Genomic DNA, 26,619 nt, shown 5'->3' on the forward strand with positions numbered 1-26,619 from the left:
AACATCATCAGCTTCGGGAGTTGGATGCCATCCCGATGCATTCTCAATGTTGTTTTCACATTTTGATTATTCAATAATTGCTGGCCGTAAAAGCTTCCTTATTCCAACCGTAAATTGGAGAGACCATTCCTCATATGTATGAATGAACGCAAGTGGAGTTGATGGAGCTAGAATTGTGATTAGAAAAGAATGCTCGCTGAGCAAGGTTACCGCAAAATGAGGTTCTCGAAATTTTAACACTTGTCCCGGGCATGGGTTTTTAGATGCCAGTCATGCAGTTCCTTCTCTCGCAGTGATGTACCCACACTCTAAGAAGCCCAGAACCATAGAAGTCATCTTCTGACTCATTTTTACTGGTTGTATATCCCGTTTGTAGAAATATAATGCAGCATAAATTGCACTTCTGGTGTCCGACATAAACTGAGTGGAGAAACCCGCTCACGTGAAATACAATATTGTCCATTCGATTTTTGATCCTTTTGATCTTTTTGTATTATGAGTTACGATCTTACGTTTATTTCTACGGACCTTATCCTCTATAAGACAGATCTTTTCCTCTTCCAAAGGACACTTCTCAGCTTGCCTCTGCCGATTATCGGTTCTAGTATGTTCTCATAGCTCGAAAGCACAGTAGTTGAAGAGAACGGAAAATGCTCTCCCGCTTAGAGAGATTTTTGGGCTTTTTGCCTTTGGCTCTTTCAACTGCGACAGTAATCTATCTTGTCATAGTTTTTATAGGATGCGCATCTCCATCTTCTCCCGAAAGATACTATTTCATGACAGTATGTCTCAAAATAACACTATTCTGAACGTCTAGCTAATGGATAGATTGATAGGTGAATTTGACCGGCTTTCCTAGGCTGGAGCATCTGAACCTGAGCCGGTCGATTGATGTCGCTGGCGTAGATACGTCCGGCGTGGCGAACGGGGCAAAAAATGTAGCAGATAGCTCATCCCATGCCGCGCAGAATAAAGCCAATCAAGTCAGCGATCACCTTCAAAATATATCAGATGATCTCAAATTGCATCTCCCGGCATATTACAAGGTCGGGCTCTTGGGATATTGTGAAGGGAAAGCAGACGCAGCAGGTTATTCTAACTGCTCAGACCCGAACATTTCCTTCTCGTTTGATCTATTGAATATCATTGGCTCTGCTTCGGGCAAGTTTGAGGAGTTACTTCCAAAGGGAAACGAAAAGGTTCTTGCAGGATATCGTGACCTCTCCAAATGGTCTATCTGTGCGTGTATCATATGGTTGATTGAGCTATTTTGCTGTTGCATTTGATGCTTAAAGTAATGGTAGTTGATATGCTAGACACAAACAAGAGATAACTAGCGGGTATGAATGGGGCGATTTATGACCCAAAACGACGGTGGATTGGCAATGGCTTGTCAGAATTGAAATTGAATATTACTCCCAGTCAGAGCCACAATTGTACACAGCCATCGCTCTATATGTTAAACAATGAAAAGATGTTATCTGTAATGGAGTTGTGGATGTTCGCTATGTTCTTAACAAAAATCACACCTAGGCTTTCGTTTCGCTCTCCTCTTATATATAGTATATACTTTCCGCTTCATTGAACAATGCATACTAGCATCGTCCAACTTGAGCTGCGACCGAACATTATAAAGATGGAAGATTTGCGCTCTGATACAGGTTGTCTCGAAACTGGTGTCGCCACTTGCACTAGGTTTCCCGGGCCTAACGCCAAGTCTCACTAGTCCATATTAGTAGTAGCTTCGGAATATCAATACTCCAGTATTCGTATTGATACAAGGCGTTACCTTGACTAAAATACGCTGCTTTGTCTCGTACCTGCGCTGATGATCCGAGGCAACTAGAATATTCCATAACTATGCAGGAGGCACCTGATCTCACTGACTCACTTTTAGGATAATACTCACTGAGCACTCACTGAGCATCCTAAGTGTTCAATGCAGACGCTTTGGTGTCTTATAATAATGTCAGGTCCTGTCCGCCTTCAGCCTGTAGCCGTTTTACTAAACTAGAATAGTTCACTAATATCTAATAAGTCTATACCCCTCTATTAGCTAGTAAATACTCGTATACTAGAATAACTCATACAGCGAGGGTCGTGCAGTGACCCCTCGATCCCTGAGCTTCGATCGATCCTTGGTTGCCAATACTTCTTGACCAGATAGCAGCCACCATGACAGCATTCCCTTCCATCGATCTCTCGAACTTCTCCTACTTCACCGTAAGTCCGAGCCTGGAACACTCAACCGCGTCTGTCATTCTCGCTGCATATAGTGCTTGACCCTTTAATCCACGTACAGATCCCTGTCGTCTTCCTCGTGGCATATGTTGGGCCGCACTTGTTCGCGGTCAGCAAGGGCCGCGAGGTATACGACAATGCGAACTCACGTGAGTTCCCCGACGCTCTATGGCTCTAGAACACACAGATGATGATGAACGAAGATTTGTAACCAAAAGTAAAATATCTATGAACCTATCACCCATCAGGGGAAGGTAGTACTACCCCCCACCGGACCTTCCAACCGATGGCGGTAAGTCCAGCATGAGCAAGGACAGGACTGATTCTCCGGCATGATGACATTTGCCAGGTCATAATCAGCTCGAAACGTCAGGCCCTCCGAGTCAAAATTAGAAGGGAGATATTTGCCCAACGACTGTGACTCATTCCCATCGCCTACTAACATCCTCCGCGAGATCGTGAGTTTCTTCAGAGCCTTAAACTCTGTCAGGTCAATCGGCGAAGGCCAAGGAAAGTACAGATCCAGATCCATGCTTTCCAAGGAAGAGGCATGTAATTTGAGCGCGTCGATGTAGGCACTGCGATTCGCTTCGCGGACGAACCCTGTTACGATTGGATCGGCCGATTGGCCTTTGAAGGTGAAGTGTTTTAGTGCACGCGGGTAGGAGAGCATCTCTGATAGATCCCTAGGAGACAGGTCGCAGTGTAAAAGTCGTAGTTCCTCGAGTCGTGTTGAGCGGGGTGCTGGAGCTCCGGTTAGACGAGACCAGACTGTCTGGACGCAAGCCCCGGTGATAGTCAGGGATTGTAGACTTGGGTGGAAGAAGACTGCCTCGTAGGGATTTAAGATCCAGGTTGATTCGTCGTAGTTATCAAAGTCGAAGCCCAACTGGCCTAAAAAGGTCAGGAAGGAATGGACCATCAACCGAGTATTAGGCGTATTTATGCCGAGGATAGTGAGAAGGATGACCAAGCTTACATGACCGCAGAGCAGGCAGGATGCCAGGCCGACAGAAGAGATTAGAATCTTGCTCGTTGTCGAAATAATCGGACTTGATCACCAGGGATTCCAGGTTGACCAATTTGGACAGCACCGAATCGTAATCCTCAGGGACATTGAAGGGCACATCATCCTCCGTGCTATGGAGATGAATCTGCAGCTTGTGCACCAGCGGGGTCAGATGCGGAACATTGGTCATAGCCTCGGCGAATTTCTCGCCGGTAGAAGGCTGTCGGATGATAACTGAGTCGTAAATCAAGGGGTTCGCTAGAGCGTTGAACGTGCGACACACGTGTGCCAGTGACCGGTACGTCATGTAAGATTCTCCAATCTCGACGAGGATGGCATTGATGAGTTCTTGGGGCAAGTTGAGTAGACCCATTGGAGAGAACGTCCTTGAATAATTGATCGAGAGACAAACAAGTGAGTTGCCTGGTTAAGGATTTCATACCAGGGGCAGCAGTAAGCAGTAGTAAGCGGAGTGTTGTTTCGCCTTCTCTTTCCACTCCCCTTTCTGCCGGCCACAGGCCAACTCCGCCATCTCCAAGCTAATTATAACTTCACTCCGCATCAATCAGCGTTCGCTCTCATCCTGCGCAGTGGGCTCAGTGGAGACTCTCTCCGATCGGCATCAACCTCAGCAATCCAGCTCGGGTCTGTCTGCGTATTAAAATTACAAGCGGATACACGTGCTATGGCAATGGGTATTTTTATGTTAGAAACAATACAAGCCTACTAGCAGGGACGGCCGGAAAAATCCCAAATATTATGTACTAGCGCGGATTAGTAATTAAGGTTTGGAAAACAATCCATACGTGAGAGGTGGTCGGGTTACAGCTGAGGGGGCCCCAAAAAATACTGAGCGGGCCCCAAAAATCGGTGGAATATTACGCCGACTTTTGGGGCCCCCTTAGCTCGCTAAGTCGACTGGGCCCCAAAATATTTTATGCTAAAATTAAAATTCTTACTAATAATACTTTTATTATCCACGGATTAACTCTATATAACCTTATATCTCTATATTTATGATATTTACAGTGATTTTTTATTGAATATATACAAAAAATCTGTGTTCCAAATCATATACAAAACCTAGAAACGGCACAAATAAAGGAATTCAGATAGATGCAATGGTAGACTAATAATTTCTGGTTGTCGAAAACGAGGTCCGAATGACGGACTATGGAAGTACTGTGAAGATGACATAGTGAGGTGATAATAATATAAAGTTAAGAATTTTCTTTTTGTGTGTATAAAATAAGATTAGGTAATAAAAATATTTTGGGGCCCAGTCGACTTAGCGAGCTAAGGGGGCCCCAAAAGTCGGCGTAATATTCCACCGATTTTTGGGGCCCGCTCAGTATTTTTTGGGGCCCCCTCAGCTGGGTGCCCAGAGGTGGTGACACCAGTTTCAAGACAACCTGTACCTAGGCTAGGTATTTCTTTGAGGCGAGACTGTATCCCTTTTCGAGGCGAGGTAGGCGAGGAGAAAGATCCATTTCGGAGAATTGCAGTAGCTACTCTGGAGTTTTGCGGAGTGCCACGTGGCGACAATACCGACTTCCTGTATTGATTGAGAGGAGAGTAATGGCGGGACGGGCCGCGATGCGAACCCCTGAACCGCCCGACCGCGACGAACGCGAAGATTCGCCACCACGACTGTCGAGACCGAAACGCACCACTAGACCACCAAGAAACTATACTCGAGAACAAGAGATCGACAACGAACAGAGGAAGACGCGACCCCAGCAAAAGAAGAGAATTGAACCCGAATCTCAGCCTGACGTGGCAACTTCGGACGACTCCGCGACCGAGAGCGACGACCTCGATGTCAGCAATTTAGTGAAAGAGATCGCCAAACTCAGGAGAGAAATCAGACTCCGAGATGAACTACACAAGGAAGAGCTACAAAATGCTAAAGCAGAGTTTGGTGCTGCCCTCGCCGAGGCCCGACACGAGCTACAGAACCTAACAGATAGGCCCCCGACATCGCAATGCCACTCTGGGGCATACGCTCAGAACGGCCACGATGAAATCCTCCGCGAAATTCAATCCTTACGTAAGGAAATCAGCGCTCCCGCTCTCACGGGTTCCCCGTCTTACGCAGATGTCGCCCGCACTCCCCCGCTCAGTCACCCGAGCAATATACGGAGTCTCTCGACATCAAACACAACACCAACGACGTTCACCGACACGCTCTATTGCACAATCGACACCTCCAAAATGGTAGAAAACGAAAACGAGAGGATGGCTGCAGGCTCCATCCGGGCAGCAGTCGAGACAGAGATCCGAACGACAGAAGATCATGTGCATTGGCGCTGTCGCGCCGTCACCGTGGATCCGAAGAATACGAACCGAATCAGAATAGCGTGTCGTGACGAAGCTGAGCACCAGCTAGTCAAGAAAGTGGCGGAAGCCAAGATCGGCGCGGGAGCTAGGGTGCTTCGGGATGAGCTGTACCCGATCAAAGTTGACAGCGTTAATAAAGCCGCAGTTCTGGATAAAAAAGATGAGATCCGGGCCGGAGCGGCAGCAGCCTTCAGCGAGGAGAATAAGGCCACCGTCGCGAAAATCGCATAGCTCAGCAGGAAGGAAAGTGGAAAGACATATGGGTCAATAGTCGTTTACCTGACCAAAGGTACTGACGCACGGAGACTGCTGGCCGACGGGTTTTTCCACGCTGGGGGAGAGTCCGGCGTGACCAGCGCCTTCGAGCATCGACCACGACCGATGCAATGCTACAACTGTCAGGAGATTGGCCACAAGGCTTTCCAGTGCAAGAATGTCCAGAGATGTGCAAAGTGCGCCGCGGAAGGTCATCGCCACAGTAACTGTGCGCAAACGGTTCCCAAGTGCGTTCCATGCTGTGGCCCGCATGAATCGTATAGCAAGAACTGCCGGATGCTCTACCCGTCACGCAATGAATAAAACACTCCGAGTAATGCAACTGAATGTGAGGAAACAGGGAGCAGTGCATGAAAGCCTCATGAACGACAAAGATACTCAAAACGCAGTGGCACTAGCGATCCAGGAACCCCAGGCGAGGAGGATTCAAGGCCGGCTCTTGACCACCCCGATGGGGCATCACAAATGGACAAAGATGGTTCCCTCCACATGGAGGGAAGGGAGATGGGCGATCCGGAGCATGCTGTGGGTCAACAGGGACGTGGAAGCGGAGCAAGTGCGGATCGAGTCGCCGGACCTAACAGCGGCCGTTATTCGGCTTCCTGAGCGACGGATTTTTATAGCATCAGTTTATGTAGAGGGAGGGGATGCCTCTGCGTTGAACGACATATGCCATCACCTCCGCAAAGCAATCACAAAGGTACGGCGAGATATGGGGACGGTGGTGGAGATCATGATCGTGGGAGACTTCAACCGCCATGATCAACTATGGGGAGGAGACGATGTGTCCACGGCCAGGCAAGGCGAAGCGGATCCGATCATCGACTTCATGAATGAGTTTGGACTCAGCAGCCTGCTTAAACGAGGTACCAAGACATGGCACGGCGGAGGATATTCGGGGGACTGCGAGTCCACAATCGACCTCGTTCTCGCCTCGGAAGACTTGACAGACTCGGTGGTGAAATACGCGGCATATGGAACGGAGCACGGCTCGGACCACCGTACCATCGAGACCGTCTTTGATGCTCCTTGGACAGCACTAAAGCAGACAGAGCGACTGCTTCTGAAGAATGCACCGTGGAAGGAGATCAATGCCAGAATTACAAGGACTCTGGCCACCACTCCGGTGGAAGGCTCGGTACAGCAGAAGACCGATCGACTCATGTCCGCGGTGTCGGAAGCGGTGCGTGCTTTGACGCCAAGGGCTAAACCGTCACCACACGTAAAGCGATAGTGGACGGCGGACCTGACACAACTCCGTCAGATCTACACGTATTGGAGAAACCATGCCCGGTCGGAGCGACGGGCCGGACGAAAGGTGCCACACTTGGAGGACATGGCGGCAAGTGCGGCGAAGGAGTATCACGATGCGATTCGGAAACAGAAGAAGAAACACTGGAACGAGTTCCTGGCCGATAACGATAACATCTGGAAAGCTGCTAAATACCTGAAGTCAGGAGAAGATGCAGCCTTCGGGAAGGTACCGCAGCTCTTCAGAGCAGATGGAATAGTTACCACCAATCATGAGGAATAAGCAGAAGAACTTCTGACCAAATTCTTCCCACCCCTGCCGGACAATATTGACGATGAAGGAACTAGACCACAAAGAGCGCCGGTAGAGATGCCGGCCATCACCATGGAAGAGGTAGAGCGGAAGTTGCTCGCAACGAAGTCTTGGAAGGCGCCAGGCGAGGACGGCCTACCGGCCATAGTGTGGAAGATGACCTGGCCCACGGTCAAGCACCGGGTCCTCGATCTCTTCCAAGCGTCGCTGGGGGAAGGCACGTTGCCGAAACAGTGGAGACACGCAAAGATCATTCCGCTGAGAAAACCGAATAAGGAAGACTACACCATTGCCAAGGCATGGAGGCCGATCTCACTGCTCGCAACACTGGGCAAGATCTTGGAATCGGTGGTGGCAGAAAGGATCTCGCACGCAGTGGAGACCCACGGCCTGCTCCCGACCAGCCACTTCGGGGCCCGGAAGCAGCGGTCCGCGGAGCAGGCACTCCTGCTCCTGCAAGAGCAAATCTACACGGCGTGGCGCGGCCGACGGGTGTTGAGCTTGATTAGCTTCGATGTGAAAGGAGCATACAACGGGGTCTGCAAAGAACGACCACTCCAGAGAATGAAGGCGCGGGGAATACCAGAAACGCTGCTCCGGTGGACCGAGGCATTCTGCTCGGAAAGGATGGCGACCATCCAGATCAATGGGCAGGAATCTGCGGCTCGAAGCCTTCCGCAGGCTGGATTGCCGCAGGGCTCGCCCCTGTCCCCGATCCTATTCCTCTTCTTTAACGCAGACCTCGTACAGAGGCAGATCGACAGCCAGGGAGGAGCAATTGCTTTCGTCGATGATTTTACTGCATGGGTGACCGGGCCAACCGCGCGAAGCAACCGGGAAGGTATTAAAACAATCATCAATGAAGCGCTTGACTGGGAAAGGAGGAGTGGAGCAACTTTTGAGGCGGAGAAAACCGCCATCATACACTTCGCCCCCAAGACCTATAAAGTGGAACAGGGTCCTTTTATCATCAAAGGGCAAACCGTTGAACCCAAAGAGAAGGTCAAGATCCTGGGGGTTCTGATGGACACGAGACTGAAGTACAAGGAACATATCGCGAAGGCAGCTTCCAAAGGTCTGGAGGCAGCGATGGAGCTTCGACGACTCCGAGGTCTCTCTCCAGCAACAGCACGACAGCTGTTCTCATCGACGGTAGCTCCAGTGGTGGACTATGCCTCGAATGTCTGGATGCACGCTTTCAAGAATCAAAACGTCGGACCGATCAATCGAGTGCAAAGGGTAGGAGCGCAAGCAATCGTGGGGACATTCCTCACAGTCGCGACCAGCGTAGCAGAGGCCGAGGCCTATATTGCCACTGCACAGCATCGATTCTGGAGACGGGCCGTGAAGATGTGGACGGACCTCCACACGCTACCGGGAACCAATCCTCTCCGCAGAAACACGGATCGGATCAGGAAATTCAGAAGATACCACCGCTCACCACTATACCAAGTAGCAGACGCGCTGAAAAACATCGAGATGGAATCGCTGGAAACCATCAATCCGTTTACACTGGCACCATGGGAAGCCCGCGTGCAAACTGATGATGAGGCCAGTCCCGAGACATCGACTATGCCAGGCGGGTTAATGCAAATCGCACTTAGCAGCTCGGCGCGGAATGAGCTGGTCGGATTTGGGGGGGCGATCGAGAAGCAACCACCTCGCTATCGAAAAGTGAAACTAAAGGCCTTTTCCGTCACGTTGGGCGCAAGAAAAGAGCAAAATCCATTCTCCGCGGAGCTAGCAGCAATGGCGCATACATTAAACACGCTGGTGGGACAGAAAGGTTACCAGGTTACGCTGCTCACAAGTAACAAAGCGGCGGCTCTCACGCTGAAGAACCCTCGACAGCAGTCGGGACAGGGATTTGTCTGTCAAATCTACAAGCTGATGAGAAGACTGCGGAGGAATGGCAATCAGATTAGCGTCCGGTGGATCCCCACTAGCGAGGACAACAAACTACTAGGGCTGGCGAAAGAACAGGCTAGAGCCGCGACGCAAGAAGATGCTATCCCGCAAGGACAGGTCCCCAGGATGAAATCGACAACTCTGAAGATTGCGCGATCCCAAGCAGTCCCTAGCAGTGAGCTACCCGAGAATATAGGGAGACATTCCCGACAAGTGGATACAGCACTTCCAGGGAAACACACGCGACAGCTGTGCGACCGATTATCGTGGAAAGAAGCGAGCGTGCTGGCCCAGCTCCGCACGGGCATGGCTAGACTCAATGGATATCTCTTTCGAATCAATGCCGCCGAGACAGATCAATGTGCATGTGGACAAGCAAGAGAGACGGTGGACCACTTTCTATTTCGATGTCGGAAGTGGACCGCACACCGGACGGAAATGCTGCAATGTACTCACACCCACCGAAGTAACATGTCTTTCTTCTTGGGTGGGAAGTCGCCCTCCGATGATCAGAACTGGACGCCCAATTTGGAAGCAGTGCGAGCCGCGGTACGATTTGCGATCGCTACGGGCCGACTTGATACCACTTAACCTTGCCGACAAACGGACAAAATACCCCTCCTTGCCAACCTCCAACACCTTGTGACAGACGGTAGACGCGCTTCAACTGCCGAGGATAGGATGTTGAACACTTGAAGAAGCGCCTTCAAGACAGTCTACCAACAAAATCACTAACCCACAAGGAATCCTACGATATTGACAGCTGAGAGGACATATACTGAAAGGTTCTATGTATGAGCTCGAAGGAGATACGGCATATGCACATTAGGACTTGTATTGATAGATCAGTGATAGTTGCCCTTTCGGCTTAGCCGCCGGGCGTTAATGAATTGTGTGTGTGTGTGTGTGTACCTAGGCTAGCAAAACTCCTCCCAGGCCAACTGGGCTTTGCGCTCCTGGCACATCAAGTCGTGAACAGAGTTGCGCAGGTCGTCGGCGATTTAGGAGACGGGATGAAAGTCGTCGAAAGATAAAAAAGCACCGGACTGGTGAAGACGGAGCAAATCTTCGGCGGCTTTTCCAACCGCGTCCTGCAGCTGTTTGAGAAGAACGTAACAGCTACGGTAGTACGCATTTTCGCCCTGCTGTCGGCCAATCCGCCGCACGATGTCTTCGATTTCGTCCATGGTGGAGTTCTCGACAACTCCCAAGATGCGTTCTTCCCCAAAGGGAGGACATGATATTTACTCATACAGTCTGTTGGATCCGCATCGCCAGCAATAACCGCCGTCAGTGGAATAAAGTCAATACTACCAAGACTAGATGAAGGGTGGTTGATCTGCGCAGGTCATCATCCGCTAGATTCTGCGGTTTTTGCGAAACCAGTTTATTGTGTGGGGATACGATTTACTTACCGCTTTCATTATATGAAGACTAGTGTGAATATTAAACGAATTGCATTCTTTTTCTAAAGGCTCAAGGACTAGTTGCTCTAAATCAGCCATCTTGTACATCCGGCCTCGCAATTTCCTAAAACCCAAATATATAAAGATAGGTTGCCAAAACATGGCCAGTGCAGAATCTCAACGACTTGGTTGCAATGGCTACTCCCGAGGCCCAAAATCTTCGCGACTATGTGGTCATCGCAATCATCAAGTTATTTGGACTGGTCTACTTTCTCTCTCTTTCTGCTTCACTTCCTTCTCTTTCACTTTCCGCCGTCTCCCGGACTGATCATCAATTCCCTGTCCGTGATTTCCTTCAACGGAGGCATCCTACTCGCCTGCCTATCTAGTCTCATCTACCGTACCTTGTCCGCTTTTCACGGAGAGGACGCAGCAGATTGGCAGAAGCTGGAGTTTGCGGGAACATTGGTCCTGATTTACACGGCCACAATCCCCTCCGTGGCTTTGCAGTTTCGCACGCAGCCCTCCGTCCAGCTCGGATACCTTTTTGCTTTTACTCTTGTTGCAGTCGGAAATTTGGTGGCTTTCCTCGTTTTAGACTCGGACGCCTCGGTGGTTCGTGCCAGGTTCCCGTACCACTGTGTTTTCGTTGGGCGTGCTGGCTCTGGTCCCGAGCATACACGCTCTGACCGAAACGTTTCACAGTCCGTCACCACTCGCCCTCGAATTTACCTGGCTCGCCGGAAGCAATTCTCTTGGCGCCACCTTTTACTTGCTTCGCCCATTGTAGAGAATAGGAATAGTCGACACCTGGCGACCCGGTCTTTATGTGATGCACTTGATTTTGGTCTACAGTACGGTCACTTATTCAAAAGGTGTCTTGCAAACGATGCTCTGACCCTCTACCTAGCTTTTGGGCTATGATGTAATGAATTGGGTTTCAGTTCTTTCTATCTACAGACCAATCGACCATTTCAATTGGATCTGCCTTTGGTTAGATGGAGTTCGTAATGAGAGTCCGGGTGGACTGCCATGTTGGAGACATTCTTATAAAGTACGCCTAGCTATCCAAAGTCATCTTCTCAAGTTTCCTAGGCTGCGAACTGCGGTTTTTATTTTATTTTATTTTATTTTATTTTATCAGGCACAAAGGAGTATCGATGCGCCGTGCCAAGGATTGGCATCACATCTACTTCCCAGTATCGATTTTCACGGGTCATCGCTTCTTTCACCCATAAAAAGATTTTGGAGCCAAATTTTCCAATTTTCCAGTGAGAAGGTTCTAATTCGGCATCTGGTGACTTCTGTAGGGCGAGCGACTCTAAGCACCAACTCTGCCATCCCGTTCAATTCAGCGTGTGGGCGCTGGAAATCATAGGCACTATAGGCTTATCCAATTGACAAATTCTTTTCTTGGCAAGGAATTTGTTCGACGTTCCCCATTCCTCACCGCCTCCGAGCAAGTCACCTTTTCCACCAGTTTTGCCCGCGTTGCCCGCTTTTGCCCATTCATGTTTATTTGGGATGTTTAAACGTGCCATCCATAAATCTGACCGCTCTCATAATGGCCTGATCGGTGTTTTCAAATTTTCAATGATGGCTTGGGGTTTCCTCGTTCAACACGGTATTTCCCAGTATCGATGGTTTGTTTCTTTGCGATGCTCTCCGTGCACACCTCAGTGGATCGTGCCGGGCCCTCCGCTTCGATTTTCGATCCTACGGATAACCACCGCATTTGGCCCTGCTTCTGGGCATTGTACAGGTCCATGTAGACGCGGTTAAGAAGCTTTCGCAGGTGAATCTGTGCCGAATAGAAGCACATCATCATGGTATTTGGTGAAGAGAGATCATCAGGAAGTACCATATTGAATCGTGCCCTTTGGAAGACCTATACTCCCTTCGAACCGAGAAATACCGTTTGCAGGAAAATCCAGTTCCGCAAGAAGATCACTCTCCAGCTGCAGGCATGTCCAGTAGGCGAACCTGTAAAGATCCAGTGTTGGCCCTTCCTCCAATCTCTCGTAACGCCTCTGACGGACAAGTACCTGGCACGCCCTTGCAGCTTGACAGATCCAGCCATGGCTTTGGAAGGGATGCACTAGTTGACCGGCGTAAAGACCTGCGAGCAAGGCCTCCTGAACATGTTCCAAATCGATACCGCCCTGGAGATGACCCAGAATTCCTGCGGCAAATCCATACAAAGCGAGTCCGGGGATGACTTGAAGATCCTTCACATGTACATACTCATTGCGGGTGGGAATGGACGACGGTTTAAAAAACGGCTTCAGAGTCCCAATTTCAAGAGTCGAAGATGGGTAATATTGACTCATGGTTGGAGGAGGACGAGGGCAAACTGACTGGTTTATAAGCATGGCTGAATCCAAATTGGCTGGTGAGATGACGCTATTAGGTGCGTAGGGCCCATTGAAAGATACAGATTGGAGACTTGGAAGGCGACTAGGGATGCGTTGTTGGCCATAGTCAATTTTATGATCCATGACTGGGCCAGGAAGTGGTGATTTCGTTTTGCAGATCGAGCCAAGTGCAAGGACCAGTAAGACGATGACATTGTCGATGTTCCGTCCAACGGGAGGTGTAGAAGTGCCCGAGGCAGTATCTGCGGGTCCCCTGTCTCCTCGATGGAACGCTTCTGCTTTGCACGACGAGGGTTGTCGCGGCAGGGTGTTCTATGTCGCTCCACTGGCGAGGTATCCAAATGGCAGAAGTGTCGGATGAACATGTCTACCTTCTTATCCAGAGTGATTTGATCGAGGAAAGGAAGTTTGTGCATGCTATCCAAATAGTTCTGATGGTACCGCCGCGCTGTCCTGCCATCCAGATTCAGGCAGCCAAACATGTCGATTCCGGCATCCGAGTCTTGCGGCAACAGGCTACTCTGGACTCTTGATTCTCACTTAATTCGAGACTCGTCAAAGCTGACGCTGACGCCATCGTGGGTCAATGGCGACGACTGTAGTTGTGTGTCATCAGCACTGGATGTGTTCTCGCATTGTCCGTCGACACTGATCAAACCACGTTCTTCCTTCAATCTCATGACGTAGTTCTCGTCGTAATAGTGAGGATGAAGCAGTGCCTTAATGGAAGTCCATATCAAAAGTTTGTGCGCCGCTGTCGTATTTTCTACGGGGATCGAAAGCTCTCCGTCGTTGTCACTCTTCGACGAGTCATCAAAGCTGACATCCCGAGCCAACGCTGATTGTTGTCCATAGAAAGTAGAATGATCGTCTGACATCTCGGTGGACTTGGCTGGTACTTGGCCCTTCAAGAGATACCGAGCAGGCGGAAAGTAACCACCAATCCACATCTTGCCTCGAGCTTGCTCGCTAAGTAACGTTGGTAGTAAATGCTCCACCTGTTTAGTCTGTGCCTTCAGCATCTGTCCTTAAGATTCGACTTGATGTCGCTGAGACTCCTGGGTCTTCCGCAAAATGTCAAAATGTTGGGTCATCTTATCCTCCATTTCCAATATCCGGTCCAGAATCACTTAAGTATTTTCCGTCTGTCATTTCATCGCGATGCTCGCCGCCCCCAGACGGCTTAATCTATCAAAAGATTCGATATTATCAAGGATTCCTCAGTGGGCCCCGGAACAAAATTGCGGAAAACCAATGGTGGTCAGCACTCGAAAGTGTTCCAGGAGCAAAGAAAAGAGGATACTTGCGAGCATTTCTCAAACATCCAAGGTTTTCCCAGGCCTTCGACGCGCTTCCCCCGATAAGAGGGCGTTTGAGCAGATATGTGAATCGGCGCGTTACATAAGTTGAAGGCAATGTGGTGCGATGAGGAGTGACTCGTGCTTCACATCTCTCCCACAATCTTGTGCATCCGCTAAAACTGACTTGGAACACTCATCCAGCCGATGTTATTTGCAACCCATTCGACAAATATTCCTCGATCTGATGGGAGGAAGCGGCCTTTTGCCTCAAGTAGATGCGGTTACAGTCCGCATGCTGATGTCCCGTGCGCCGAAGGTCTCTGAGCAAGATCTGAAATTCTTGGACCACAAAATGCAAGAAGGCGTCCTGTTTCGAAAGATTCAAGATCCTCAGCAGCGCACCGATATTTGGGAGCAGTTGAAAAATATTGACTACCCCATTCCCACCCACAAAACATTTTTTTAAAGATATTCATTACCTGGAGGTTGATCGATGCGTAATGCAGAACCTTCTTGTTCCTGACCCCGAGCATAAGATCACTATCGATATAGGCGTGTGCGACCAATATAACACCGCTGTACCTATGAATATTTCATATCGGCAGCAAATGCTTCGCCGTGAGCTTTACGATTTGTGGCGCTTTAGCCTCCAGTACGGGTTTGAAATGATCGACCATCGGCGCCGCGTACCACGAAAGAAGGACGAAATCCAAGACGGACCAGGAGTATCCAGTAGATTAACCCACATGGATCGGTCGGTTCGCTGGCAGCATTTCTATTGGCTGGCCAGACACCACGGATTCAATGTTCCCTTTACTGATGGCACGGTTACAATAGTAGTAGGCTTGCACTTTCCTATAGGAGTTCGCTAAAGGGTTGCCCCAGCAACGCAGTCGGGAACGCATTGTTGACTCCCCTTGGATTGAAAATTTGTGGCAGTTGACATTTTCTGTAAGACTTTTGTCTTCGTACATCAAACCAAAAACCCTGGGCTTCAAAGAATCTTGCCGATTTGCCACAACGCTTGGTGTCAGCATTACCTAAAACCCGGCATTCTTGTCGACGCCATTTTAGGCGGCCATCCAACGTGAGCACTTTTGGACCATTCAAATATTTGAGATTTCTTCCCTGTCTAATCCGCCCCAGGTTCTCATATCAGAACCACAAACCACTTGCGACCTAGTTGGCTTACCTCACGAACTAATCCTTGATATCTTCGACAAATGTGAACCCCTGGACCGAATGTGCCTTGCCTTGACTTGTAAGCACCTGTTACAAGTTTCATTGCTTCTCCGAATTCGAATTCCATCAGGAGCCAAGCACAGGTTTCTTCCACCATCAACTTGCGTTGATATATTTTCCCTCCTCAGACGAATAGCACCTCGTGATGATTCCGGTCAACTTGAAACAAACATTGGCATTTGCTGCGACTGCCTAAGGTATCGCACACGACGAATACAGTACTGGAACGACCACAAACACAGACATTTGGAAATGGGTCTCAAAGCTGAAATGTGGGAGAATGCCGTCAGACGTTGGCATAATAAGTATAATTTTCAATGTCCGCAGTGCTGGTGTCAAGAGAGATTGAGACAGTCATGATCATCTGGAAGACTTCGGAATCATTAGGGGGTTCCTTAGGAAGCTTGACGGCCTCTCCTGATGATAAATACAGCAGATATGTGAGAACCTGAAAGCATCGGTATAACCTGAACGGGATGCCATGAGGATGGAAAGTTCCCATCAGATTAAATGAGGAAAGGGGACCGGAGCCGAAGAACTTAGAGGAATCCCAGTCTAATTTTCTTTCCAGTGTCACACAAGAGCTTTTTCTGTTCATCGATTCCGAGGACCGTAAAGAATCAAATGACCACACTCTCAAATGAATCTTTCTGAAGCACTTGCTGTGGGCTAGTTGGGTTGGCTGACTGGGTTGGACGATGTGGGTTGAAAACCAGAGGCGCTTCCAGAGGGGTTGACATCGCTGATTCGTATAACGTAATCCACAAGCGAGCTGATCACCCCAAATTAGTAAATATGATTGTCTATCTCAACAACAAAGATTTGGTTCTTTTTGATATTAATGATAGAGATATATTAACCGCCTTATGTGCAACAGAACTATTATTATAGTGCTAATATAGAAAGAGCTTCAAAAAAGAGTTCTGCAAATCCAATATTTTATCATATCTGTTCTATTCCCCTTGAATTTTTAGTGAACAAGAATGTCCAAGACAGGAAGGAAATACTAGATATTTGAGAAGACCTATATATCGATCAAATCCTATACCAGTTGGCTTGTACATACACGATTCTTCAAGTATATACCCCACCCTAGTTTGTACTCGTTAGGACACAATCGTCTTTAACCAAGACTCAAGTCGGAACCAACTCACCGATAAAAGATCTTCATTGTCTTCTCCCATCGCGTCGTGGGCCATACTCCAGACTATGATCGAGAATATGAATTATTGATCTAGCTTTTGTTAGCCTACTAAGCTAGGTAGCATATTTAGTTAGACATTACCAATGATTCCCAGAGACGATAGAACGTAGCACGGTATCAACAATTCGTTCATCGTACTGGAATTCAGAAATATACTGTTGAATGCCTTCTGGGTTCCAGCCACCACGTTGGGCGCCTCGGAGAGTAGGTCTTTGATCCTGAACGAGTTTTAACCTCCCACAAACTGCTGCAGGTGTACGTGTGCATTCTGGTGGTTGTACGGAGACTTGCAGGTAAGACCCCAGGAAAATCCCTCGTATCATCGCTTGATGACGGGTCAAGATACTTGCGATTTGATAGTCCCGGTACCCTCTCATAGCAAGATGGAGGGCAATAATTGTCTCTTCAATCGTCCACCAATTCCCAGCCATGGTTGTTCTGGCATGTTACTGGGGAAATCTCACTCAGGAGCCTCTTCCTATTAAATAAAAATTCGCTCGTCCCATTATCGCAGGCTTGCTGTGGCACTTCGAACTCTGGTAGCGCCGCGAGCTGCGTCGTAACTACGCCAGCTGCACTGTAGCTGCGCCATCTGCCGTAGATCCCAATTATAGATAAAAGGAGAACCTGTTGGACCCGATATGGCGTAAATCAAGCAATCTCTTTAAGCAAACTGATTTGACTTTGTAAATGAAGTATGTCCCGAAGACCGAACAAAGGAGACCCATGCCACTGTTGAGGTCGGGCTCGGTGGGGAGATCGTGAGCGCGTACGAGTGCAGCCCACGAAAGGCTCGACCATATATTCGCGCAGGTGCGGCATGATCAGTGGATTGAGAAGCAACAGCTTATGAACTAAAACATGAAGACCACGACAAAGCCCCTCTCCGCCTGTCCGGAAGTATACCTAATCCAGGAGCCAGACCGCAGGACTATCCTCACCCTCGACTCAACCTGGGCAATGCTCACAATACATGGGAGAGGTAAGGCATTATGAAGAGTGAGAAGCGCACTGCTAAGAGCAACCCACCCAAGATCACGAGGTAACTCATGTCCAGATTTGCGCCTCTTATTAGGACCAGCATTGTAAGAAGTCCTAGGGCATAGTGCTTCATTGGCTTACAATAGCGGTGACAAATATGGACCCCGTATTCATGCACATAAATCACACAAGCAGCGATCGCAAGCTATGTGATGGTCAATGACCATGATTTCCATGAAATTTCTCACTACTGGAGAGTGACTGTGCCACCTGAAGAAGGCGTCTAATGATTAGCTGACAACGTAAGCAGCTGGAAGGCGGCTTGAGCTCTGTGAGGGGTGACTGTGCCGCTACGAATCGGAATGCCGGGCGGGTAGTGGGGCGAAGAAATCGCAATCGCCTGATGTCGACACTTGGTTATCCCAATTGGTGTGTGTCTCTTGCGCACGGTGCTACAAATTCGGTTAATACTTTATTTTTACTTATTCCTTATATTGAATGCTATGGAGACAGGAGACTCATAAAGTGTATGACCGATCCAGAGCCGGTGCTATACTTCAGTATTTCTATTCGAGCTCAGAAAACCCGTTGTCATGTCAAAGCTTGCACGGTTTAAAGTGCATTGTCATTGATCGTGTCGCAGGATGTGAGCCACTTAAATAAGCCATACATTCAACCATATTTTGTCTAGTTTAGCTCGTAGGTTTCATGCCACGACTTCCTTCCAAATCCGAAGAAACAGAAATACTCAGAAATGTTTTCACTTGGCGATGCTATGATTTCCTCTGATACAAGGGCATGCTATGTGTTTAAAAACTACATACCTGAGGTGTCATTTCAACGCGTCCGTCTTCTCTAGTGAACAGATATAATCGTGGTCTTTTCACTGCAGCAGCTACCTGCCGTGCAAAAAATGTATTCGCCAACACATCAGGACCCTTCAAGCTCGGTTAAGTTAGTAATTCTTGACCTATTGCTAGTATCCGTGTTTCCTCTCCTAGTGAATTGGTTATTCGATAAAAGACAGATGTCGAAAGCGGCAGAGCTCCTGAGAAATCCTGCTCGTAGAAACAGATCTTTCTTAGATTACACCTGTAATTACAACGATGCGAATAATGGCATAGATATGTCGAATATGGCGCACAAAATGCAGTATTAGTTTGCCACTGCTCACCACCGAATCCACGAGCAAAATCGTATTGCAATTGAAAATGTGCTTGGGTTGAATATCACTTGGATTTGTCGCGTGAAGCAGCATGGCAAGGGGCATGGCATCATTAACGCGAAGAGCCATCGGTTCACCACTACGCATCAGGGGTAGGATCAAAATTTCCTTTTCATGAGAGATCCGGTAACTATCCGTCTGATGACTTTGGACATGATCAATTGGGCATGTCTCAACCCCCAGAATATAAGGGCATAACTATGTTGCAAGATACCATCCAACTCGGCGATGAGCATCTCGTAGTGCGGGGCCAGAAATAGTCGCGTCACGCATTGGCATCATTAGCAATTTGGCTGCATAGTGGTCGGTGGTATGGGCAACATGAAGGTTTTTACGTCGGACAAAAATGGAATCGAACAAGAACCGATCAGCCAAGTAGATCAAAAGTAGCCGAGATACGTCAAGGCGAGGGGTTACATGGGAGGGAAGAACAACCTGACATGGCCGGACCCCGTCTGTTCCGATACTTTTTGCCAGAGCGTCCTCCATGCTGATAATTCTTGTTGACTCTTCGCCCGTGACGACAACAGCTTCGTTTGCAGCCTTCAGCATACCCAGATCCAATGGACTATCCCTAAATGCCCAAACATAACAGTTGCAACGGTCGCGCAGACCTATTCCTAATGTGGCTTTCAGATATGGAGTCATAATAAGGCCAACTGACAGCCGTCCCCCGCTAAGCACTTTGACCTTTTCCCAGACCCCACGTAGCCCATAGGTAAGCACAAGGGCGCGAACATGTATCTAACCTGTTATTAAACGCAAGAGATGCATGCAATAACTCGGGATGCATTTCGATCATGGATGCTACCTTTTCGCAACATATCTCATATGCCTTGGCGTCATGGATTGCTTCTTCGTAAAAAATGGTGGCTTGGCGAAAAGCAGTTTATGAATATTGCAAAGGACTGCTGAACAACTTTTTCAATGGGGAACTTTCGCCTTTCCCAACAGACGGTGGGGGCACCTGTTTCCAGAACAATTCACCACTGTCTTGCGATGCTAATGTTTTGTAGGCGTCAAAGACCAACACGGTCTCTGGCGCCTCAGAGCCAGCAGTTATAATCTTGTCCATCTGCTGCTCGGCCAATTTGGTATTCCGGCCTTCCGTATGACGATGGAAGTCTAGAAGAAGATGGATGATGTCGCCCAATACATCCTGGGAAGGAGAAATCGTGCTGAAAATTATATCGTGGGATCGGCAAAGACGACGTAGTTGAGTCTTCTCGGTGTGTTGCCATGTTTCCAGGTGGGCGATGGATACGACCGGGCGGGTTTTTCTCTGATCATTCATCCGATATTCCCCAATGATTTCGGGTGGAATATTCAAATACAGAATATGTGTGTAGGCTTTTAGATCAGCTGGTGTGCAGATCCATTCACCATTTGCGTCATCCATAGCCCAGAGCATAGCGTGCCCGGCAACAATGGCAGTCTTCCGACAGGTAGAGCTTTCCTACTCGATCTTGCCGATGACACGTTCGCGAAGATAGGTCTTCTGTTTGTCATCCAATTTCTGAAATGCTTCAAGTCCCCTAGGCGCCACGTCTGCAATGACTTGGCTGCCATCGTAAAATGTGAATTCATCACGACTGAGGCTTTGCTCCAGAACAGCCGCTAGAACTAGCGGTGTATAACAAAGGTGGGATGAGAAATAGACTGATAGAAAAAAACAAAAAAGGTCATATAGGTATCAAAAGGTGAAAAAAAAAGTGAGACGAATTGAAAAAAAAAAATCAAAATCAATAAGTAGATAGGGCGAATTAGCAGTAATAGATCGTCGTGGGCTCGGGTTCAAGGCCAGCAATTGTGCCACAAGAAATATTTTCTTCACTCCGCAGGACGTATATCGCGGGCTAAGGAAAATGGGCCAGACTCGTCGGAGAAAGCGGCTTACTCGCTGCAATGTCTTTTGAGCGATTTTGTGACGGCGAGCCACTTCAGCGACTGTCCGATCCTTGCTTGAGTTGACCACTTCACATACGGAGCTTCAGTGAGGCGAATTGCAGATCAATGCAGTCGTTTTGAAAAAGCACCATCGCGAAGTGTACTGTGCCAGCATGTATAAATAAACGGGAGCGACATCGAGGCCAGAGAGAAGAACTAATGGCCGAAACACAAAACCATCGCGCTGGGCCCGTATGACTGAGAAGAGAACATCAGAAGTCTCGCTTAGTTTGGCCTAATTTGTGCAAGTCGGCGTTCCTGAAGCTCTTCGCGAAGTCGTTCTTGGTGCCAGGATAGTTGTGATTGTCGTGGAAGATCCAGCATGTTTAGCCACAGGTGCAACGTTGTTTAACCTATTAAATGCACAGGAGAATCGGCAGAAGGGCAGATATTGGTTGGTAAGAAAAGTATTAAAGAATGGTTGACCCGATATCAGCAACAGGGCCCCATGTGATGCAAGTTGTTATCATCGGATAGGGAATATCTTTTCTCCTACTTAGGTGCCGCCTCCCACGTCTACGAAGATGGCCTCTTCTTGTATTGATGACGACGCCCGCCTTGCATGCTTGTATCAATGTTCGGACTCTTAGCTAGTACAATTCAGCATAATATCGATCAAGCCAAATATATCCCCTCTGTGTCATCTAAATACAATAGCCAAAATTGCTAATAATAAATTTGAAATTGCTACCCGTATTGAGTCCGACCATAGTGGACGCTTATTCGATAAAACGTAGTCAACTTTGAGAATCTCGAACTACGTATAGAATTCGGTATCTCGTGGTTAGTGTCTACTTCAACTCCTCGGATCAAGTAACCTAAGTGTTTTACTCTTACAATAGCTATCATCAATAAACGATTAATGCGGTTTGTGCTACTGGTAAAAAGCTATTTCGATGGGTAGACTTCCAAACATTAGTATACAAGCCATCAGTAGGTAGACAACAACCATAAAACGAGACTTGAACAAACACTTCAAGAACATTATTTGCTTCAGAAACCACATCTGTATATACCTAATGGTAGTAGGCGTGTGGTCCGACTTCGGGGCATCAATTAATATTCGTAAAGCAGCCATCCCACGAAACCTAGGTAATATATCGCCAGAGCCCAGAGCTTAGATAACGGGGTACTGATTACTGCATTTCTTGAAGCTCGTTCCACCAAAGGCGTCGTAGGCACTACAGTATTAATCTCTTTGATCACACCACTAAATTAGTCTGGTCCATTTCAAACGCACAACATTAATGATGGCGTGGCCTAGCCTATTATGTTATTGTCTTGCGTTTAACTCAAGCAGTCTTCGCTCTTCGTAGTCAGCATGGTCAGCAAGAGTATAGTAAACGCACATATAGCAATCCATCCCACTTCTAGGGCCCCACAACGTCCCCTGTACAAAAATTCTATTGTTGGTCATGTGATATCAAGTGTGCGCAGAATATAAACTTCGGTCCTCTTTTCGGCCAATGACCCGAAGGCTGAACTCTTTCACCCCAATTTAGCCTGCCCTGTGCCTTTCACTTCCCCGGGCTACTATGGATCGTTTACCAAATGAGATGCGCCTCCTCATTGCGACAAATTTGAACCAACAAAGTCTCATGGCGCTTAGTCGTACAAGCAAGAGTAATCATGACCTGCTCCGGTCCAAGCTTGAAGGATACAAGCTCATGAAAGCCTTGCTTGATGGGAAAGATGGCCTGTCCCTGTCCCTAACGCGCCAGCCCTTTATTGATCTTTCTGTCCGACATAAAGATCTTTCACTTCTTCACGTCGCAGTAGCCCAAGGGAACCAGAATATCGCCGAATGGCTTATCTCAAAGTACCCTCCCTTTCTTGGTGCCCAAGATGATACTGGGATAACTGCCCTTATGTCAGCTGTTTGCTGGGGAGAAATGGACATAGTTAAATCCCTTGTCGATAAGGGCACTTGTGTCAATATCCGGAATCATCACGGCCGAACTGCTCTCCATTTTGCAGCGGAAGACGGCAATGACCCTATGGTCAAGTTTCTTCTGAAGAAAGGGACAAACCCCTTCCTAGCCGATAAAGATGGATGGTCTGCCCTTCTTCTCGCAGTCCGGGAAGACCATATCTCAGTTGTTGCGCAGTTGGTTAGGCCAGGTTCAGGAATCAAGGAAGCAAACATCTCCGGAGAAAATGCCTTACATCTTGGCGTAAGCAACGGGAATATGGACATAGTGCGGTTGCTGCTGAGAAATGGCGCCGAGTCTCAGGCCGACAAGGATGGCAACACACCTCTCCACCGGGCGGCTCGACAGAATAATCGTGATATTATACGACTACTAGTCCTCAGTGGAGCTGATCTCACGGTTGAAAATTCCCAAAAAGAGACTCCCTTGCAATTGATATCTCAGTACCATCAAGATCATATGGAAGATTTGTTGGGAAGTATATCAAGTTGAGAATGATAGAAACTTAGTTTGATCAATGAACACCCACAGTCGAGGTCGAAGACATTAGCTTTCTTTCCCAGTATCCCTTTTAAACCACGCCGAACTTGATACCTGGTTAGGTCCACGTAGAGGGCAGGGTCTTGTCAGATATCGAGGGTATTCAGAAGCAAGGAATTCCACCGATTCGTGAAGTAACTCACCAATTCATTGTCCCCGAGTTAATACTGAGACTACAGGCAAAATAAACTATGTGAGAAACTCGAGGATAGAACAAGTCGCAGGAGCTGGGATGTGCTCGATTAGACAAATTCAAAAAGCGGATGAGAGAAGAAGAGGAACTATGCTATCGGCAGCGAGCTGAGACCCTTAAAGATGGAATATTTTACCCAAATATTAAGGGAAAACCATTGTTTATCATTTTCTTGCAATAGTTCGCCCTTCTAGTAGCCAGTTGTGCTTGCCTACAAGACATACGGCAGAACCCGAGGCTACTATCACCGCGTATGACTGATGCTGTCAAAGAGAAACCCACCAGTATGCACAGCTCGATTTCCCTCTATTTGCGCATGATGGTATTAGGGAATTATGTATCAAGTACCATTTTTGGAAGCACAAATATTAGACAACCTGTCATCAAATAAGTATTCAATGTTTTTGGTTTCCGCAATCAACTCTCAGGATTATCAGCGAAGCTCCAGTACCTTGTCACGTAATGCTTGTGTCAAACGAATCGCGACTTTATGTCCCAGCTTTTTCTTAAAATAGCCTTATTCGGATGTCTATCTAACAGTTTCCTTTTGTGTCACTGGGATTTATTCCACCCCTTGACTTAATATGGGTCGTTGCCTTGTTCATTTAATAATGACGTATGGCTGTAATTAACATTCTTCATGAAGAACTATCCTCTGGGGTACTTGGTAGCAGACGCGCTTTCCCGAAACTTTGTTTTGGTTAGAGTAAGCGTGCAAGATAAAATCGCTGGTACCACTACTACAACGGGTAGCGCAAGGAGACAGTCTTTCTTCCTACCTGAGAGGAACCGAATTAAACAAGAGTATTGATTAAGGTTGCGGTGATTCTCAACGACACGAATGAAGAACCTCGCTGGAAGAACGGCCGACCTGGATCTCGCGCCCCATCAACATTCTTTTATGGCAAAGTTCGAATGAGACTGCAAGGGCTATCAAATTCTTGTACTGTAATACACAAAAACCACTATGAGTAGAAACTTCGTGGACGAATGTAGGAGAGGTACTAAGCCAGTATGAGCACAAACCCCACTTCGCCTACCCTGGAGTTGCCCAACACACACCCCTTTTGGTTGGTATTTTTGGTAACTCGTAGCCGTCCCTCAAGTCGGACCCACAGCATTTTTAGTTCATATCTTTTGACACCCGCCCCACACCCCCTATATTATACAATACTCTGCCTGTCAAAAAAAATAATTAATTTGCCTAATAAGGTGTATACCAACCCTGTATAGCTTCATCACGATGTGGCATACCCTCTGAGAGATGCTCCAAATGCTTTAATTCCAACTGCTGCTATGCCTCTTGTGCTGTTTCTATCAAAATAGCCTTGGTTTCGTCGTGATTCCGCATATACATTAAATCAGGGCGAACCTTATAATATTGGCTTTAACAATGCCCAGAGGTTTTCAATTGGATTGAGATCTGGCGAATGAGACGGCCAATCCATAACCTCGATTCGCATCTCTTCGAGAGCCTCGCGCACAATATATGCAGTGTGGGTTGGGGCATCATCATGCTGAAAAATGCCATCTTCGTTCGATAACAAAAACGGCGATATAGATCCTCAATAATGAACCGAGTAACACATCCACGCTCTGTAATCCCCAAACTAATGGCATTAAGTCAGTACATCGGAAAGAAAAAGAAGCCCAAAACATCTGCTTCACTTGTTTCCCACGATGTGGCAACCCTTGACATTGTCCTTCTTTTGGCTGTTCTTTTGACCAATTTAAAGTCCATTCTCTTTGGGCACCAATCCCACGCTGGTCTTGCACGCTGGACTTTCTTAATTACCCCAATCGCACGACCTTCCAGAATCCATGAGATGTCTGACCTCAACCAACCGAATCAATCATTGTCTCAGGATGCATTCACCCCATCGGTGACGACTGGAGTGTGGCAATTGCTGAGAGTGCCTACTATCGCAGAGGCGACTGTTTCAGCAAACGAACTTTACGGCCCAGCGAATACATAACCACGCAGAAAGGGAGCAACCCACATCCCACGACTCAATAGAGAAAGGCTCGAGAATGAAGCTGAGAGCCTACGGTTCATCTGTCGCGTCAGCAATAACCCAGTTCCAATTGTGTATGGCGCATTCGAACTCGACGGCGCTTATTTCGTGGTCACTGAATACATCGAGGGCTCTTCTATGTCTGAGCTCGAGGACGATTAGAAGGGAGTTGTGCGGCGCGAACTCGCCCAACACCTAGATGCCCTTCGCGAGATCAAATCAAACAAAACTGGCGGACACTCCGGAATAGTAGTTCCTCTTAGCCGCGTGGTTGAATGTACTAAAAATGAAGTCTGGTTTCAGCATACTGCTGATAGCCAGACGTATGTCTTCTGCCCCAATGATTTGTCTCAGCCTAATGTCATTTTGCACTCGCCCACATTAAAGATCAGGGCTATCTTAGATTGGGAGTATGCGGGAAGAATCCCGCAATTCCTTTTCTTTGAGGCCCCTTTTTTTACAAGTGACTTGGATATTTCTCTGCAATAGCCGATGGAGTTGATGACGTCCCGAGATTACTGCGATTTCCGGAGACGACTGAGCAGTGAAAAACATCAACTTGCCTGAATCCTTGTCCTATACCCAAATAGCATGGAAGCCCTACAATCACGTGTTGGAATTTTGGAAAAATGTATCAGGTACCAAAGGAATCTTTCTTGCTGGAATTACTTTTCCATGTCAGGTTGCCGCCGAATTAAAGATATGTTTTACTGAAAAGTATTCTACTAGCCTGGAGTCTCCAGGGAACTTCAAGTACGCTATTTAGCAGATCAGGTTGTTTTCTACGTTTTCGACTCTATTGCACTTTGGCTTGTTAGCCTTTTAGGTACGGAAGAATGAATCCAATAGGAAATGAGCGAATCATGATCAATAAATGGGTTCGCTATATGGACACACAAGCTGAACTAGGCAAGCATTCCG

At 47.8% G+C, this 26,619-nt stretch overlaps 11 protein-coding genes across 11 annotated transcripts; 4 read left to right on the forward strand and 7 right to left on the reverse strand.

Moving 5' to 3' along the window:
* Positions 1 to 2,485: 2,485 nt before the first annotated feature.
* Positions 2,486 to 3,623, reverse strand: NUU61_001537 (uncharacterized protein; the record flags this gene model as incomplete). The annotated part of the gene is made up of 2 exons (XM_056652119.1): positions 2,486 to 3,135; positions 3,221 to 3,623. The coding sequence occupies 2 exons, from the start codon at positions 3,621 to 3,623 to the stop codon at positions 2,486 to 2,488; spliced, it is 1,053 nt and encodes a 350-aa protein (XP_056515386.1).
* Positions 3,624 to 4,828: 1,205 nt separating this feature from the next.
* Positions 4,829 to 5,821, forward strand: NUU61_001538 (uncharacterized protein; the record flags this gene model as incomplete). The annotated part of the gene is made up of 1 exon (XM_056652120.1): positions 4,829 to 5,821. One exon carries the CDS (start codon positions 4,829 to 4,831, stop codon positions 5,819 to 5,821), a length of 993 nt encoding a protein of 330 aa, XP_056515387.1.
* A 202-nt stretch (positions 5,822 to 6,023) lies between these two features.
* On the forward strand, positions 6,024 to 7,400 carry NUU61_001539 (exonuclease/endonuclease/phosphatase family protein; the record flags this gene model as incomplete). Its single annotated transcript, XM_056652121.1, has 2 exons — positions 6,024 to 7,049; positions 7,101 to 7,400. 2 exons carry the CDS (start codon positions 6,024 to 6,026, stop codon positions 7,398 to 7,400), a joined length of 1,326 nt encoding a protein of 441 aa, XP_056515388.1.
* Positions 7,401 to 7,487: 87 nt separating this feature from the next.
* Positions 7,488 to 9,929, forward strand: NUU61_001540 (uncharacterized protein; the record flags this gene model as incomplete). The annotated part of the gene is made up of 1 exon (XM_056652122.1): positions 7,488 to 9,929. The coding sequence occupies one exon, from the start codon at positions 7,488 to 7,490 to the stop codon at positions 9,927 to 9,929; it is 2,442 nt and encodes an 813-aa protein (XP_056515389.1).
* Positions 9,930 to 10,339: 410 nt separating this feature from the next.
* Positions 10,340 to 10,525, reverse strand: NUU61_001541 (uncharacterized protein; the record flags this gene model as incomplete). Its single annotated transcript, XM_056652123.1, has 1 exon — positions 10,340 to 10,525. The coding sequence occupies one exon, from the start codon at positions 10,523 to 10,525 to the stop codon at positions 10,340 to 10,342; it is 186 nt and encodes a 61-aa protein (XP_056515390.1).
* Positions 10,526 to 12,326: 1,801 nt separating this feature from the next.
* On the reverse strand, positions 12,327 to 12,572 carry NUU61_001542 (uncharacterized protein; the record flags this gene model as incomplete). Its single annotated transcript, XM_056652124.1, has 1 exon — positions 12,327 to 12,572. One exon carries the CDS (start codon positions 12,570 to 12,572, stop codon positions 12,327 to 12,329), a length of 246 nt encoding a protein of 81 aa, XP_056515391.1.
* A 22-nt stretch (positions 12,573 to 12,594) lies between these two features.
* NUU61_001543 (uncharacterized protein) lies at positions 12,595 to 14,141 on the reverse strand (the record flags this gene model as incomplete). The annotated part of the gene is made up of 3 exons (XM_056652125.1): positions 12,595 to 13,201; positions 13,297 to 13,572; positions 13,660 to 14,141. The coding sequence occupies 3 exons, from the start codon at positions 14,139 to 14,141 to the stop codon at positions 12,595 to 12,597; spliced, it is 1,365 nt and encodes a 454-aa protein (XP_056515392.1).
* A 4,787-nt stretch (positions 14,142 to 18,928) lies between these two features.
* NUU61_001544 (uncharacterized protein) lies at positions 18,929 to 19,720 on the reverse strand (the record flags this gene model as incomplete). Its single annotated transcript, XM_056652126.1, has 2 exons — positions 18,929 to 19,270; positions 19,295 to 19,720. The coding sequence occupies 2 exons, from the start codon at positions 19,718 to 19,720 to the stop codon at positions 18,929 to 18,931; spliced, it is 768 nt and encodes a 255-aa protein (XP_056515393.1).
* A 241-nt stretch (positions 19,721 to 19,961) lies between these two features.
* Positions 19,962 to 20,483, reverse strand: NUU61_001545 (uncharacterized protein; the record flags this gene model as incomplete). Its single annotated transcript, XM_056652127.1, has 1 exon — positions 19,962 to 20,483. One exon carries the CDS (start codon positions 20,481 to 20,483, stop codon positions 19,962 to 19,964), a length of 522 nt encoding a protein of 173 aa, XP_056515394.1.
* Positions 20,484 to 20,528: 45 nt separating this feature from the next.
* NUU61_001546 (uncharacterized protein) lies at positions 20,529 to 21,111 on the reverse strand (the record flags this gene model as incomplete). Its single annotated transcript, XM_056652128.1, has 2 exons — positions 20,529 to 20,695; positions 21,057 to 21,111. 2 exons carry the CDS (start codon positions 21,109 to 21,111, stop codon positions 20,529 to 20,531), a joined length of 222 nt encoding a protein of 73 aa, XP_056515395.1.
* Positions 21,112 to 22,554: 1,443 nt separating this feature from the next.
* NUU61_001547 (ankyrin repeat domain-containing protein) lies at positions 22,555 to 23,442 on the forward strand (the record flags this gene model as incomplete). Its single annotated transcript, XM_056652129.1, has 1 exon — positions 22,555 to 23,442. One exon carries the CDS (start codon positions 22,555 to 22,557, stop codon positions 23,440 to 23,442), a length of 888 nt encoding a protein of 295 aa, XP_056515396.1.
* Between the last annotated feature and the right edge of the window lie 3,177 nt (positions 23,443 to 26,619).

The sequence above is a fragment of the Penicillium alfredii genome (assembly GCF_028826965.1).
Source record: "Penicillium alfredii strain IBT 34128 chromosome Unknown utg000002l_segment0_segment0, whole genome shotgun sequence".
Classification (NCBI taxonomy): Eukaryota; Fungi; Ascomycota; class Eurotiomycetes; order Eurotiales; family Aspergillaceae; genus Penicillium; species Penicillium alfredii.